Raw genomic sequence first — 16,078 nt, forward strand, 5'->3', positions numbered from 1 at the left:
ATAAACCAGAAACAAACAACTTCGACTTCTAGCCATATATCACTTGATTTCAAGCAAGAAGAAACTGGTGTGCTCAATCAAAACAATGTACACACTATATGAAGAAAAATAAATGGGGCACCCTGCCCGATCCAGGAACGCGAGCATATTTTATGAGAATCAGTTTCAACTTATGCTACACCGTAGAAATCATTGCAGTCTGTGACTCTTCTCACTCTGAGAGCCCCATGTGCTGATTTTGTAATCGGGTGGACAGGAAAGAAACCCTTAAGCATCTTTTTACGGTCTGACCCTTTTTTTCAGTACTCGATTTTTCAGTCATTTTATTACAGAGTACACAACAATCACAGCTGATGCGTGGTGGGCGCATATGTTAAGAGGAGCTAAAATTTCAATAACAGTGGCCATGGTTACTTTTTACAGACTGATACTGGAAAAAGCGCTTTTGATGAAGAATCCATGATGATTAACTTTGGACCATAAAGTCGAGTGGTCCTTTCTTTTGAGGATTAACCGCATGTGCAACATCGAAGGACTTTTTGGCTTTGGTTTTGCTAACAGTTTTATTTGTAAACTACTAAGCAATCAAGAATAAAATTAAACAAAATATATATATATATATATTAATCTTTTATGAGCATGTTCAGAATCACTAGCATTCTAAGCCACTTTGTATGCAGTGGTGGACTCTCACAAATGAGACTTTGGTTTATTGCATTCAATTGACCCACTAGACTGTAGCTCAGAAATCATTTCCTTACTGAATCCATATTCTAAAAGTATCTCTTCTGTATGCTCTCCATTCAATGGATCCCGTTTCGTACTGGGTGAAGCTGGAGTTCTTGAGAAAATAGGGGCGGGACTCGGGCTGAGCTCTTCCGCGTCGTTTATGAAATAAGATCCACGCTCTTTATTATGTGGATGATGGGTGGCATCCTCAAAAGGGATAACGGGAGTCACGCATGCATCAGTGCCATCAAAGATCTGGCACCACTCTGCCTGTGTCTTCTTACAGAACGCTTTCGAGAGTACCGTCTTCATTCCATCCCATTCTGAGACATCCATTTGACTATGAAGCGTCTCTGAATCCAGCTCCAGTCCTGGAAAAAAGAAAAGCAAATGAATAAGATTGAGGAACTCAAACAATTCTGGACACTCATTACTGGGAAAAACAGGCTGAAGATGAGCCATTAAGATTGCAATCTACACTGCCATAACGTGCATACGGTTTGATTTCCTTGACAATGGGATTCACATCTTTATACATTATGGAACACATATATTAAAATAGGTCTTTATTGCACAAGATACTCGGAAGCTAATTCCAATAAAGTTACGGGCTAGGAAATGAACACAACAGGTTTCTCCTCCACTTTTATGATAAAGGCCTTGTCATAGAAAGATGTGCTCATCTAATGTGTTTTTAAAGAGAAGTCACCGGTCAGATAGATTCGAAACGGAAGGTAAAGGCTGCACGCAAGTGTCCACAACATCCAGACTCGGCCACATTAAGTTAAGCCAAAGACCACAAGGAAACCATGGGCTCTCCTTTTGGTTGATGTGAGAAGGTCAGTTATCTGACCTTGTCACAATGGGGTACGAACCCTTCTCAGCCTTGGGTGGCACGCCTACCTGGGTGGAAGTTAGAGCCAGTCCTACCCCAGAGGATGCCGGTGGCAGTTGAGAGAATGGCGACGGGAAAGAAGGTGGGATAGAGGAGTAGTGTTAAGATGGGAGCAGCAGTGTAGAGGAGGGAGCCGTAGAGTGGAGAGGGGAGCCGTAGTGCAGAGAGGGGAGGACAACCAGTCCTTCCAACCACCCATAAACACTCCCAACCTGACCTGGTTCTATGTTGTTTCTTCAAAGTGAATGTGTTTGTTGTAATTCACTTTGATGCAGCTACTTAGAATTTTGATGATGTTGTTCCTGCACTTTGCTTATTCTTGTCATTGACGTCTCGCAGTGCCATTCCTCTCTGCCAATCTGCTCTCTGTGTCTGCTTCAAGAGTTTGAGGTACCTGCCTTTTTTGTGTGAATATTCTTCTTTTAAACCACTAATGTAGACACAGCTGGTTTCTCACTCAGCTGCTGCAGGTATAGACAAAGCTTAGGTAGAAACAAGGGGCAGTTCTTATCTCAATGCCTCAGGCTGCCCGAGAAGCGCCTTGTAAGCTCCCTATCCCAAGGTCCTGACCATGAGCATCCTCAGTTCCTCTCTGTTCTGTGCATGGCCCTCTACCACGTTCCACCACATGCTAATTTCTACTGCCAATATGGGTCAGAACACTTTAGATCAGAGTCTTGGTAAGTTGGGTTCCTGGCCAAGCATGACACTGACACCAGCGTAGGAACATGAAACCTCTTTACTGAGTTCCAGCTCCAGGTACATTGTACAGGAGTACATTTAGGCCACTGCATGTAAGTTAGAAGGACAGACAGCCACCGGCATCCTCTCACAGTCAACCCATCTTCTCAACTGCACATTCACAGAACCTTTCAGAAGATAACGTTCTCACACACAACATTCCATGTCAGTCACTCCTAGCATTCTATGCATGCAGGGTAGGGTGCTGGGAAAGACAAGACACCATATCTTCCCCCTTATAAAACACAAGACACACCCAAGAAGCAAGAGACATACATACATATGCAACACCACATTTACTTCCCTCAACCACCAAAATAAATCCTCCTGCAAACGCAACCACACAAACGGTGTAGCCGTCCCTCACATAGTGGGACACTCTGCACGATAATATGCCACTCCCTTTCCTCTACCACTAAGGGATAGACACCAGCCACTGAACAAAAGGATACCACATTCAATCAAGCAACTTCAGGCTTCCAGCCCCAAACTACATGACTGAGGCAAAAACCATGTTGTACTAGCATGCAAGGTGTGCCTCGGAAGGCAGGGAGAACTGATCCCCCCCCAAAGCCATGCCATACAAACATGCCAAGTGAGCCCCAGAGGGCACAGAGACTGATCTCCCAAACACCTCTCCACTACAACAAACCAGGGGGGAATGAATTGTAGGTCCTTCTGATGCACGTCCACAAAAAAGGTTAGCTCTGTAGACTGTATGAACACTGGGCCTATCAGTGCTTTGTGCTAGTATATAAACTGCCCCCCAACTGTCCTCCGTGTAGATGTACACATTGGCGCTACAGTTGTTGCTTCGCTTGATCCTTCACTTGTCTTCTAATATAGCACTGGACTCAAGCAGGCAGGACAGATTCTACATTCAATTTGAAGTATCCAGAGCAATGGGGGTGAGATTTCTCAGGTCTATCCTCGATTTGTGACACCACCCATGAAAGCATTCCTCCATCAACTCACATGACAAAGGTCCTAATGCACTCAGACCTGGGGAAAATGGTAATGATGGGGCTGTGGTGATGTGGTGGTCTAGGCCATATGTGTGCCGATATGTATTTGAACTTGTATTGCAAGAATCAAGAAAGAAATCAAAAGCGCCCGAAGATCGCTGTCCTGTTAGGATTACATAGTCAGTGGTGACTCCAACATCAGACCTTTATGATACACCATGCATATGGTAAACAAGCTATAGTGATTTGATCAATATGCAACCTTTCGGTGAGTGTGTGCTGGCTATGACATTTTGACTAAAGAAACACAATGACATGGGCTTTTAGACCTCACACAAGTGACTTTTCTCCCTTTAATGGAATAAAGCGTTATCAAAACAAACTTTTAACACTGATCACAGCGAGGGAGCATGATGCCCATGCCATGTGGTTCCAAAATAATGCAGGCCGAAGCCGATTTTCAAAGCGATGACCTGTGACTGAGCAGCAAGCTCATTGCTCAAAATGTGTATTTTAACACTTCCACTAGTCACTCTTTCATTTAAGGTGAACGAGTGAGTGCCATGAAAGTTCACATCTGCAGCCGCCTTAGATTCCTGGAGGATCAGCTAAAAATGTGCAGAGACAAGTTTCAAAATGCTGACAATTTATGACCTTTAAGAAAATATTTGTTAAGATTAGTTAACTCCACCTGCTATACCGCGATAACCATGATGTACCGTCATTTGTCAAAAAGGTTATCATACCCCCATAAAACCGATACCGTGACACCCCTACTACCAACCTATTATATTTGCCTAACGGGAAATGTATTGTTTTCTCTAGAGACCAGCAAGCCTCCACTTCTTGAAAGGAGATGAAGTATATGGACTGGGTTAGTCACTATGATCTCGGGAGACCTAGCACTCGGACCAGAGTTTTCTTCACAGCCAAACTTAGGATCTATAACGCTAAAGAGAGAGATGATGGGACCAAATGTGCAACAAATGTGTTAGGGGGAAGAGTGGCGTTCAGTGGGGGGAAAGAACAAGCTGGGCAGTGTGTGGATCGCAGAGCAGTACCATAAAATATGGATGCAGTTAGTGGTGGTGGCTTTACACAAAGACTCTTTATTGACATAATAAAGATTACTTGAGTTTCTTAGTTCCCGTGTGTTACAAATTTGAGATTGCTCCCATTCTATGATGGCTGTACATGTGGTTGTCCTTTGAACTTACCTGTTGTATCATAGTCGAGTATTGTATAAACGTCATCCTATCATTGCCCAGTAATCAGCATACAAATGGCCAGTGACAAGCTGAAGGTGTGTCACAAGTCCTCTGCGCTTCCATGTTATATCAGCTCTTTGCCAGGTGATTCTCGGTCTCCTTGCTTCAAACTCTCATCAAACTGCAGTTCACCTTTCTTTTTGAAGCAGCAAGACTCACCCACCTAAGCGCCAGCACTTCCAATACTGCGACAGCACTTCCAATACTGCCTTTCTCCGTTTACAGCGGGCAGACTTGCTTACACATTGGTACTCCCTTTCGACAGATAAAGCAAGAGGTGAAATTGAAGCATTGAGATCCTGAGAACACTTGCCAAACGTTAGTATATGAACTGAAGTAATGTTTCCGTAGAGTGGAATACTCTAATCAATTGATGAGATGATCTAATGCTTTGGCTTCAAGGTCTACTGAATGATGCAACTAACCGAGTGACCTACGGAGACTACGCAGGGCAAGAAACCACTAGAGTACCTATCTAGATAAAGGGGCACTAGAGTACAGTTTGAGTAGAAGTAAAACCCTGCATTTTTGTGGTGCCATTCTGAAATGGAAACCTCCTGTCCGTTGTTTAAGAGTATGGCAAACATTAGACAAAATTGGGCTGGAGAACATGTAATTATGGCAAGAATTACAGGAGCACTACATGTCCCAGCAGCACGCACTATTATAACAAAGGACGTGAACACTGAGATGCGGTCTACTAACGTATGTTTTAAAGAGAGAGTAATCTAGATGGGTACTGCAAAACCAGGATCCCACAATATAATATTGTGGTGTGCCTTATGCTTTTATTTCAATTCATGCCGCAAGAAAAAACGTGAGCCCTCTTTACACGATTATAGTTTTTGCAACATACCAGGTGCCATGATTACGAGCAGCATCCTTAACTCCCAACAGCGAGTTCTGCGGGAGCTCATTCTGCCGCGACTGCATACGGCACAGATATAAACAGAAATGCCCACGTGAGGAATCAGATAACTAACAGTAGCAAGGTAAGACATTAAATATGCCCGCATGAGTGATGTCAACAAACCACAAGGCTTTAACATTTAGCAAAAGCGAAGTAACGCGAAATTGCAAGATAAACATACGGTGCATTTGGCGAGATACAATGGACACTTGCGCAACAGCAGTCAGCTCGAATTTATCACTAGCCTTGGGCTATACTAAAACAGTGAGATAATAAACACGCGCTGCATCTGGTATAATGTAATGTTACGCAGTGTGTTAATAATGTGAATCACTGAATAGTGAGGAGAAACGGTTTCTTCGTTTAGTTTTCAGCCGAACGAACGAACGAACGAACGAACGAACGAACGAACGAACGAACGAACGAACGAACGAACGAACGAACGCACGCTGTGAATATACCCACAAGGTTTCCATCAGTTAAGAAGCTCCTCGTCATAATACTAAACCTTACCTGTGATTACTTAAACCAGCGCAAGGTAAGGCTAACACACAAATGTACTCACGAGGAATGCACAAGCATCAATAAGTGGACGTTTTGGGAATAGAATTTATGACCACTGTTTAACACTAAAACGGGTGTGTATGTCACCCCGATATAGAAGATCCATTAACAAGATGATGATCCCTCAATTAAAACCCATGAGATGACCATTGAACATCAACATCAGAATGAGAAACATTTGATATAAGAAAAAGTGAGTACTTAAACCTTTTGGTAACACTGGTATGTGCGATCAAGGTTAAGCTACTTGAAGGGGTCGCAGGGTATAAGCCTGGTCCTTCCGTTTGCTCTGTAGAAAAAGAAAAAACGGACGCATTTCCAGACATCGTGTATGGGACTTTGGCCAGAATATCTGTACTCCTCTACAACAGTTGTCTAGTGGCGGTGATTATGATATTGGTAACAACGCAAGAAGTAACTTTTCTACATTAATTAAAATATGAAAAAAATAAAGATGATAATGAGATATGAAGATAATAAGTGGTATTATTGTATGTTTTTTAGATTACGTTGCTCACCCCAATTATCTGCGAGGCAATACAAAGTGGATAGTTGGCCTCAGTCCCGACAAAGGTTGGAACAACTGAAGGGCAAGAGATGTTATGGCCTGTTTAATACCAACCGAAACACGTGCCGACTGTTAGATCTCCTGTAATAAATACAGAGGGATGCACCTGTAAATAAGAAAGGGTGCAAGCACATTATAATAATTGAACTGTATGTTATGATGATATTGTGAATGACACCATCTTTCTGAATAAAGTAGAGGGATTGTATGTATGAATGCACGAAAGTGTTTGAATGATGGGACAAAGGTTATGAGCTTTTTTACGGATATAGACTTTGCTATGTAATTATATGGGATGAATTAAAATCATTTTTTGTGAAGTAAAATAAGTTAGAGTACATTGTAATCTTTCATCTATTGGTCAATTTTTTGTTATATTCCTAAATAATACAATACATCTGATAGACCCAGAGCTGCTTCAAATTAAAGCTATCTTTCTTATGTATTCACATTGTATATGATTGTAGTTCATGATCTTAATTTGCATTCATTCAACAGTGTGCCTTCACATGCTAGAACCATATTAACAATGTAACGTATGTGCTCAGATTCTAAATCTGACTTTCACACTTCAACACCGTGCATGCGCCTGGCCAAATCAACTGCCAAAATCTTGGAGTGCACATACGTGTTCTATTCGGTTACTGGGATCGACAGTGTGCCCTGAAGCATTTTGCATGGCCTCGCGGATCCAAAGCAGAGGGAGATGGGTTAAGTTAGTGAGAAGAGAGGGAATAAAATGCAAGGAAGTGTTGCTTTTATGTTGATGTGTGAAAATCGAAGTACCATGAGCTCTGTTGGAAGGTCTGTTTCTAGGTGTTCTGTGTCAAGACCATAGAAGAATTGTTGTCCATTATGTCTGTAGGGGAAGATATACAAAATGGAAAGTGCCTGTGAGCTTATTGTGATAAAGATGTGTTATTTATATAGCGCTTAGGCCTAAGAGCTTTACATATTTACAAACAAGATCACCCAAACGAAGTTGGTACTCATTTATCCACCTCAGAAGTATGAAAGGCTGAGTTGGCATTGCCGGGATTCAAACCTGCGAACTACAGATCGCAGCAGCAATCGCTCAACAAGCTGAGCTATCTTACCAGCCTTATTTGGATAACATAGTTTTAGTATGGAAGAGGAGTGCGTTAGTGTTTGGAGGTTAGCAAGCAATTTAGAGCTTCCCAAAAATGTGGTAGGAGAAAGATTGCAGCTGTACACATATTTCAATTGGACATCATTGAGCAAGAACAATGTGGGGGACAACATTACAGTGGGATATGTAGATGGAAACACACCTTTGCGGCGAAACGGATCAACATTACGTTAGGCTACAAATTAATATGTTGGCACCAAGACGGTAAAGTTGGGAGCAAACAGTGCTGTTGGCATCAATTAATCTAGAGCAACCATAGAGAAGATATAGCAGGCTGACCATTAAGGCAGTATGCAACAATTAATTTAGGGCAATTTAGTGGGCAAACATGTAATCTATGGCAGATCATTAAAGTAATGTGACGAATTCAGGGAATTCATCTCTTCTCCTCAAGGAGGAGCCACCCCCTTCGAGACTAGGCATGTGAGCCTGCTACGCAATACACGCTCTATGGGACATGGCAAGCAGGATTTCACTGGGTCGACCCCGCTTTCTCCACCCCAGTTAGGGGACAATGAATCCCCAGTTGACAATTCCATAACATCTCCCTTTACAGACTGATGTCCCAAGTGTTTGATGGATATATGCAAATTGATAATAATGTTAATGTAGATGGGCCTTTAAAGGTACTTGGTTGTGGTGCTAACCTCTCTGGGAGGCCTGAACCCTTTATACCAATGGGATGGTCCCCCTTATGACAGGAAGCAACATATAAGGGACAAGTCCTTTCCAGGAGAACATCTTGCACGGAGCAGGGGCACGCTGGGAAGGCGCCAGTAGGAAAGAGAGAGAGTGCATAGCGGAAGCTGCAACTACAGCATGGAGCAGTAGAATCCTGGAGGTAGGACCATGATGTATGTGTAATGGGCGGAGAGTGTCGGAAGCCTGCTGAACTCTGCTGATCCCAGGTGGAAGGGGGAGCTCTGAATCCAGAGCCTACTGGAGCAGAGAGAAGGAACTGCAATCCAGACAGCAGGCTGACATTGCCGAACCGAGGCACACGAGTAAAGCAGATGACAACCGAAGAACCAAGCAGTGTGATTCCGGACGGAAGGAGAGGCCGTCTCCTCTGACAGCAGACACTACGGAGCAACATGCACCTGGTTTCCCATAAGAAGAGGGAGGCGGGCAACGGAGCTCAGACTCCAAGGGGGTCAAGCTAAATATAAACCCTGAGGGGTTACCGAATACCAAGAGAAAAGAACACTTCAAGATGTGAAGCTAAATTCAATAAACTGAATCTATTGGAATCATGTCTAGTTGCCAGTCTCCTGTGTCTGACCTACAATAGTGGGCAACTGCTAAGCCGGTCAAGTGGCACAGCAGTAGAGCGCTCGCTTTGACATCTGTGCAGAGCCTGCTAACGCAGGTTCGAATCCCAGAGGGGCCAAACTCAGCCTTTCATCCTTCCAAGGTCGATAAATGAGCACCACACACCGTGGGTAATAATAAGCAGCGCTCAGATACCTAAGGGTATTGTAGCGCTGTATAAATGCCAAATTATTATTATTATTAAGATACTAGCGAGCGCATACTGTTGGGAACCAATCTAGAGTAAACAAATACTCCAGAATGCCAGGGGGAAAAATACAGCGAGGCAAGCAATTAGAAACTGTATAACAGACGGGTGACATGGAAGATTACATTTGTTAAATTTGACTTCAATCTAGAATAAAAAAATAAATAAGCAATCAATTGTAGTAATAGTAGACATGGAAATGTTGCTCAGATTTCACGGCCAGTTTTTACACATGCCATTTGATATTCCATTTAACGCTTATAATAATGAGAGTCTCAATGCAATGCCCCATATGATACCTTGTTTCGCTTGTTGTGCATGGGGGCTTCGTGTGTGGATGTACGTGTTCCACATCTCTTCCTTTCCATTGTTATCACCAAGAAAATAGACTTGGGAGTCCTGGTAAAGAGTGGATCATGGACCTAAGATTTATATTTTTACTCAATACAGTCATTCACTTACCTGGCTGTGGTATGCGTAGGTTTCGTAATGCAATACATTATTTGTATAACTAGGCAACAGATTTTTCTTCACCTACTGTGTCTTCAATAAGCCACTTTTCCACATCTTGAATGCAGATATTAAATAATTCCACATCATTCTTGAGAACTGCAGTATACTTGCATTGGTCCACAGTGGGGGAGGTGAACAATGGTGGTTCTGCGCCCTCTCGTGAATCCTGGGGATATTCTTCTCAGTCAACATAGTGATCTGAGGTGTCTTAACTCAAGTCTTCCATCACACTGGAAGGGTGATCTCCTGGGAATCATCTGGGTGTCTGTTAGCGGTTTGACAATTTTGCCAGGATTGTCGCTAGGCCATTATGAGTTTTCTCTATGTTCTCTCCTTTTATCTGCGTTTGCGCCTTCCTTCATCAGGAGGAATAGGTTGACTACTGCCTGAGCTAAGTCATGTTCTTGTGAACCCTAGCATTTTGATGGTGCATTAGTGAAAGGATCACTTGTATTTGGAATGCCATTCTATAAATTCTAAGCAATATGAGTGTATATAGTTACAAAACAGCTTTACTCATGTCTCTAACCCGATCTATGGGTTGGCGAACCAAAAGTGGGACTTACAGACTGTTATAGTTCTTGCTTTCAAGAATTTCAGAGGTGAGCAATATAGCGACCGTATTCTATCTTGATCACAACTAATGTTTTAAAACTAAAAACGAATACAAGAAGAGGGGCATAGAGAGTATCTACCATAATGGGAATTTCTAATCGTGCACCATTTGGGTGGTACGCCGTCACCTATGTCTTTAAAGGCTTTATAAATAAGGTTTAATGTGATAGGATACATATTCTCTTGGAACATTCCTTATACTGGCTGTTCTCTATTTTTATACAAAGACAGACATGTATGGAGCTCAGCTAGGATGGCTATACGTATACGATGCAGAACATAGAGGTATGTTTGTTACCTCCTCAATTTAGGCGAGTCCAATATGTTGACATGACCTATCTGCCTATACACTAAATATTAGTCTGGCAGCCAGAGCTATAGATATAAAGGATAGAAACTAATGTATAGAGAGACTGTCTCCTTTGACTCAAGTATCCTATGTACGAGTGAGTAGTCCTTATAGAAGACTTCCAGATTTATTTACGGATGAAAGCTATATATGGACAACAGAAGTTGAAGAGTCGGGAAGAAGGCGTAAAAAAGAATTAACGCTGAAACGTCACTGAGACATAGACCAATTATGCCTCTTTCTGTTTAGGGAATTTAAAACTCAAAAGGTGCTATGGATGATTCATTCAAATTTAAATTGTGAAAATCGAAACTGCTTTAAAAAAAGTTGTTGTATGTTCTTTTCTGTATTCTGTACAGAAGCACAGGCACTTTAGGGGTTTTCCCCTCTGAGATCACATTTGCACATACTCCTACCTTTGCTCAATACATGTGCACTGTATACAATTGGAAGATGAATGAATTGTTTACTTTTATTTTAAAGTTTTGTATTCGATGTCCCATGAATAAAACGTTTGCTGATATGTATAAGAAATTATTTTGAATTATTGTATTGTTAACATGAGCATGAACATTTGTTGTAAGAGTTGAGTGAGCCTTAGGCACAGATAAGACTGGATTCCTGCTCCTCAAGTTTAATACTGCGATTCTGGCACGCTATGATTAGAACAACTTACTTCACTTCATGAAATGAGCTGGAGATGGTACTATGGCTAGGCTCACCACAGTAGGCTCGATGAACCTAAAACATTCAGCCAAACATCAAATAAATTGTCTTTACCGAAGAGGTCAATGTTACTAACTAAAAATAGGCAAATACTCCTCAAAAATAAAAATAGGTAGTTAAAAATACTCCCAACAGCAATGTGATCCCACACATCATCGGGATGACGGCCATGTAGGGATACAACGGACCTCACCACTATCTAATCAACAGACCAGCTCTTTCAAGTTTGAAGGACATCACTCTTGTTTAACAGAAAATCATTTCCACTTTTTCTTTGTTTTGCCTGCCCTCCTGATATATACACCTCCCACATCTCAGCATGCTCTAGTTTCTTCCATTTTCTGTCTTGCAAACAGGAACGAAGAAGCGGATTGCGGGGCATGTGACAAAGCCTTTTAGCAGAGTTTAATGGAATCGGGAGCAGGTTCACAACTCTTGGGAGATTCCTGAGGGGCGGGGATTAGGCCAAGGCATGGTCGCCCCTCCCCCTTGGGGTCTGCAGGGAGGAGGAACAATAGGGGAAGGAAAGAGAAGGCCAAAAACACAAGTTTGGTGGCAGCTCATCCTAGAACAGGGAGTTAGGCTGCATCCAGGAACATTGATGTGCTTGCCTTAGGACAGAGCGTGAACTAGGCGTTATATGGAACCCATTATATGAAGGCAATATTAGAAGCAGAATGACTGCATAGTACACTCGGGAGTGGGCTGTTGAGAAGCGGGGCATAAGTAAAGAGATTCTGGATTTTCCCTGGGAGAGTTAAACAAGTCAGACACCTACATGCATTATGAGAGATGGACTTGAACATGTGCAGGAGTGAAAGGCTGATTTACTCTGAGGATGATACGTTTTACACAAGCGGATGCTGATGTTGGAATGGGAATCTTGCATGGAGCATGCGCGGGAAAGCATGCCATTGAAAGAACGTTGGAAATGGTTCAGTGTTACCTTGTATCCAAGAAAGTTCAGATCATGGGTAAGGCCAGGGAAAAAAAAGCACATTGCCCTGCAAGTAATCCATTTTTGTTCTGTAGATGCATTTTCATCTTCTCCAAGGAAGAGGAGAACAGCAGCTAAGAAGTGTAAAAAAAGGCGAGCTGGTCCTCCTCTTCATAGATAAACAAACTTGTGAATCGAACTATGAGAAAGGAGAAGCAAGAAAAAAAGGGAGCAAACCGAAAGGATTGTGTTTGCTCCCTCATCTTTAGCACGCTTTTCTGCATCCTTGTTTGTCATCAGACCAAGAGGATCGCAAAGGAAAATCCCTCAGCAGATGTGCTGTGGCAGAAGTCTTTGGGCTGAATGCAGTGGATTGCTCTGAACCAGCGGGAGACCCAACGATCCCTCAAAGAGGTCTTCCAGTAATCACAGCCATTAAGAAGACAATCTTGAAAAAGTGGACGGAGCCAGTAAAACTAGCCATGCTCAGGTTTTTGGCGAGATTATATCTGCTCAGACGGGAAGAGGAATCCATGCATGAAGACACCAACCGGCTAAGTCCAACAGGTTGGCCTTTATGGCAGAGAAAGCCACTCTAAGAGAGTAAATGGCTAAAAGGTTTTGGGCCCTGAAGAAAAGTCTATACGAGGCCCACATATCGCCGCCAGGTCGCATGAATACATCAGCCAGTCATTCTCGAGCAAAGTACAGTAGATACAGAAGCAGCTGTTCCGGTTGCACCTGGAGTAGATGGACACCCTGTTGCTTTTCTCACCAAGCACAGAACCTTTTCCACTTGGTTATACGATGTATTAGTGAGAGGCGCCCTGGGTGCCGACAAAATGTCTTTGGTGTCCTGAGGGATCGTGGTCAGAATTCTGCAAAATCAGGAGCCACGCTGTCTCCCATCTGGACTGCGGGTTGTGATGTAAGATCTGTCTGTGGTCTTGTGATATGATGTCTGGGAGATCGCAGAGTCGTATCGGTTGATCAGCCCAGAGTTGAAGCAGGACAGAGTACCAAGCCTGGCATGGCCATTTTCAAGTGATGAGGATAATTCGGCACTGATGCAACCTGATCATTTGTATCATCTGACATATGACTGGGAACTGAGGAAAAGCATAAGCAAATAGGTTTTCCTATGGGAAGGAGTCCCCCCACCACCCCTCCCACTCGACCCCTGTTGCAGGTTCCTGCTGGCAAATCACATGCACTTTCTGTTTTGGATGATGGCGAAAACGTCCACGGATGGTTGCTCCCACATCTGAAACAGCAGCAGCAAGCAGTTGTGGAGCTTCCACTCGTGAGAGAGCCGTTTGCCTGCTTAGGCTGTCCGCCACCCACCCGGCTATGGATTCCTGGAAGTTTCAAGGCCTGTATAGAGATGAATAGTAATTTTTTTGCTACAGGTACGATCCTTAAAATGAAGGCACTAGGACGCCAAATAGTAATAAAGGTGGGAAGCTGCGACTTCCAATTGAGAGCGCTGATGCTCCAGGACCCAGCCCCTCTTTTGTTTTCATTTCACTGCATAGAGATGCTGTTGGGGATTTCTCAGTGGCAGACCCGCTGTGCTTCTAGGGACACAGACCTGGACCTCGCACCCCCATGCCTCCATGAGGTTATATATTGTTGTAGTATTGTCGGTTAGGATCCTGATTGAGTGGCACTTTAATATCAGCAGGAAGGATTTTAGTGCCCTTCTCACCGGCCTCAATTCTAAAACATCGGTGTGGAGATTCATCTCCTCGGTCGTCCATAGCCCCCTGACATGGAGCTGGTCGAATTGGGCTCCCCAACTCAACATGGATGGGTTGGTGATGAGCATTTTGTGATACACTGGGTCCTGAAAGGGATTGCCTTTAGTGAGGTTGGATCTAATGGCCCCCACTGGATACTTTGGGTCAGATTGGTTGTGATCTGTAGCTTGTCTCCCCATGTTCCTGATTCCAGGAACCAACTGGAGGCGAGGGACCACTGGAGTCTGCAATTGGGCATCAGAGGAATACACGATGTCATGGTTCTCAGGAGCCGCATGCAGTGGTGTACTGTCATCCATCTTCCTGGTTGTCTGTTGATGGCCGGACTCTCGGCTCTTCCGTGTTGAATTCGACCCTAAGAAAGACCAATTTCTTGGATGGCAAAAGCGAGGATTTCTTTTAATTTATCGAGAAGCAGTGGTCTTAGAGCTGCTGCACTATCCCCAACACTGAGAGTTGTGCCTCAGCGTTTTTGCCCGCACCAGCCAGTGCACATCGGGGTAGACATGGTGGCCCTCCCTTTGAAGGCTTGTGGCTATTGGTTCAGAAATTGGTCATGGGTACTTTGTTCCACGAAGCAGAGATACCTCCTGTTCCTTGGGTGAATTGGTATATGGAAGTAGGCATCCTGGATCTTCAAGGATGGCAGACAGTCGTGGTGTTGCACCGCCTTTATGAACTGCTGCAGTGCTACCATGGTAAACATTTGCTTATTTATGAACTTGTTCAGCTTGCGCAGATCCAGGATGGGGCGCCATTTGCAGACAAAGTATCGGGAGTTAACCCCTTGGTCCCCTGTATGGCACTTTTTTCTATGGCTCTCTTTGATGACATGTGTTTTACCTACTTTAGCAATACTTTTGTGTGTGAGTGATGATTTGGAGGGGATTCAGGTGGAAGCTTTGTAAATTCCACCAGATGGGTTATGGCTTATAGCACCCATTTGTCCGATGTTACGTGTTTCCAGGGTTGGACCTAGTTTTACAAGTTTCCTCTCACCTGTTCTGTCTTGGGATGCAGTCATTGACCTTTGATAACCTTGATAGGTTTTCCGACAACCTTATGAGTAGTATGATGAACCCTTGGTTTATTGTCTACCTCCTCTAGTGGAGGTGGAATAGCCTGCTCTTCCTGAGGCTCCCCTGAAAGGTCAAAAGGACCTCCGGCTTTGTAACTATGCAAGGGATTGCACTGTATTTGAGTCTGTCTTCATGGTCTTGAGAGCTTCATCTATTTTAGGTATGAAGAGGTTATCTCCTTCAAAAGGCATGTCCACCACTTTGTGTGCACTTCTGGTCTGAAGTCTGTGCATTTGAGCCAACCCTGGTGTCTTACCACCACTCCATTGCCAATTTGTTTAAAACCTGGGTCTGCCAGATCTACACTGATGTTAATACTGTGATTCAACGCCTCCTACCCTTCCTTAAGGATTGCCTTTGCCTCTTTCCTTTTCTCTTCTGGGAAATGTTCCAGTATGGAGGCCAGCCTATGCCACATCTCACGGTCGTATTATGCGACTATGGCCAGGGAATTGGTCGCCTTGACTGTGGTAGCACCTATCGCAAACACTTTCTTGCAAAAAGTATCCTGCTTTCAACCTTCATTCTCTGGGGGCAGCACACACTTCAGTTTTTCTGAGCAGGCCTGCTGCTGTCAAAACTGCAGATTCTGGGGATAGTTGTAAGGTGAGGCACTTCGCTGTTGAGTCTGGTGGATTAAACATTTTGTCTAACCTGCTTTTTACTGCAGGCTCTGTAAACATATGCCTCATCGTTTTTAGAACTTCCCATAAGTGATCTAAAAATGGTATGGAGACCACCGCTTTCCTTCTCTTCCCCATATGATCAAAGAGGAAGCATTCCTTTTTGT

General features: G+C 43.5%; 1 protein-coding gene across 3 annotated transcripts in view; it reads right to left on the reverse strand.

Moving 5' to 3' along the window:
* Window positions 1–293: 293 nt before the first annotated feature.
* The window catches only part of AMACR (alpha-methylacyl-CoA racemase), an 809,944-nt gene continuing 794,159 nt past the window's right edge, over window positions 294–16,078 (reverse strand). For all 3 annotated transcript variants that reach the window (XM_069627095.1, XM_069627093.1, XM_069627094.1), the window contains one exon: window positions 294–1,100. Coding sequence is in view for 2 of the 3 variants with exons in the window: in XM_069627093.1 (XP_069483194.1) it covers window positions 691–1,100 (410 nt within the window). In the remaining variant the exon portion in view is untranslated. The remainder of the gene's footprint in view (window positions 1,101–16,078) is intronic.

This window comes from Ambystoma mexicanum, chromosome 6p (assembly GCF_040938575.1).
Source record: "Ambystoma mexicanum isolate Mex_15411 chromosome 6p, UKY_AmexF1_1, whole genome shotgun sequence".
NCBI lineage: Eukaryota > Metazoa > Chordata > Amphibia > Caudata > Ambystomatidae > Ambystoma > Ambystoma mexicanum.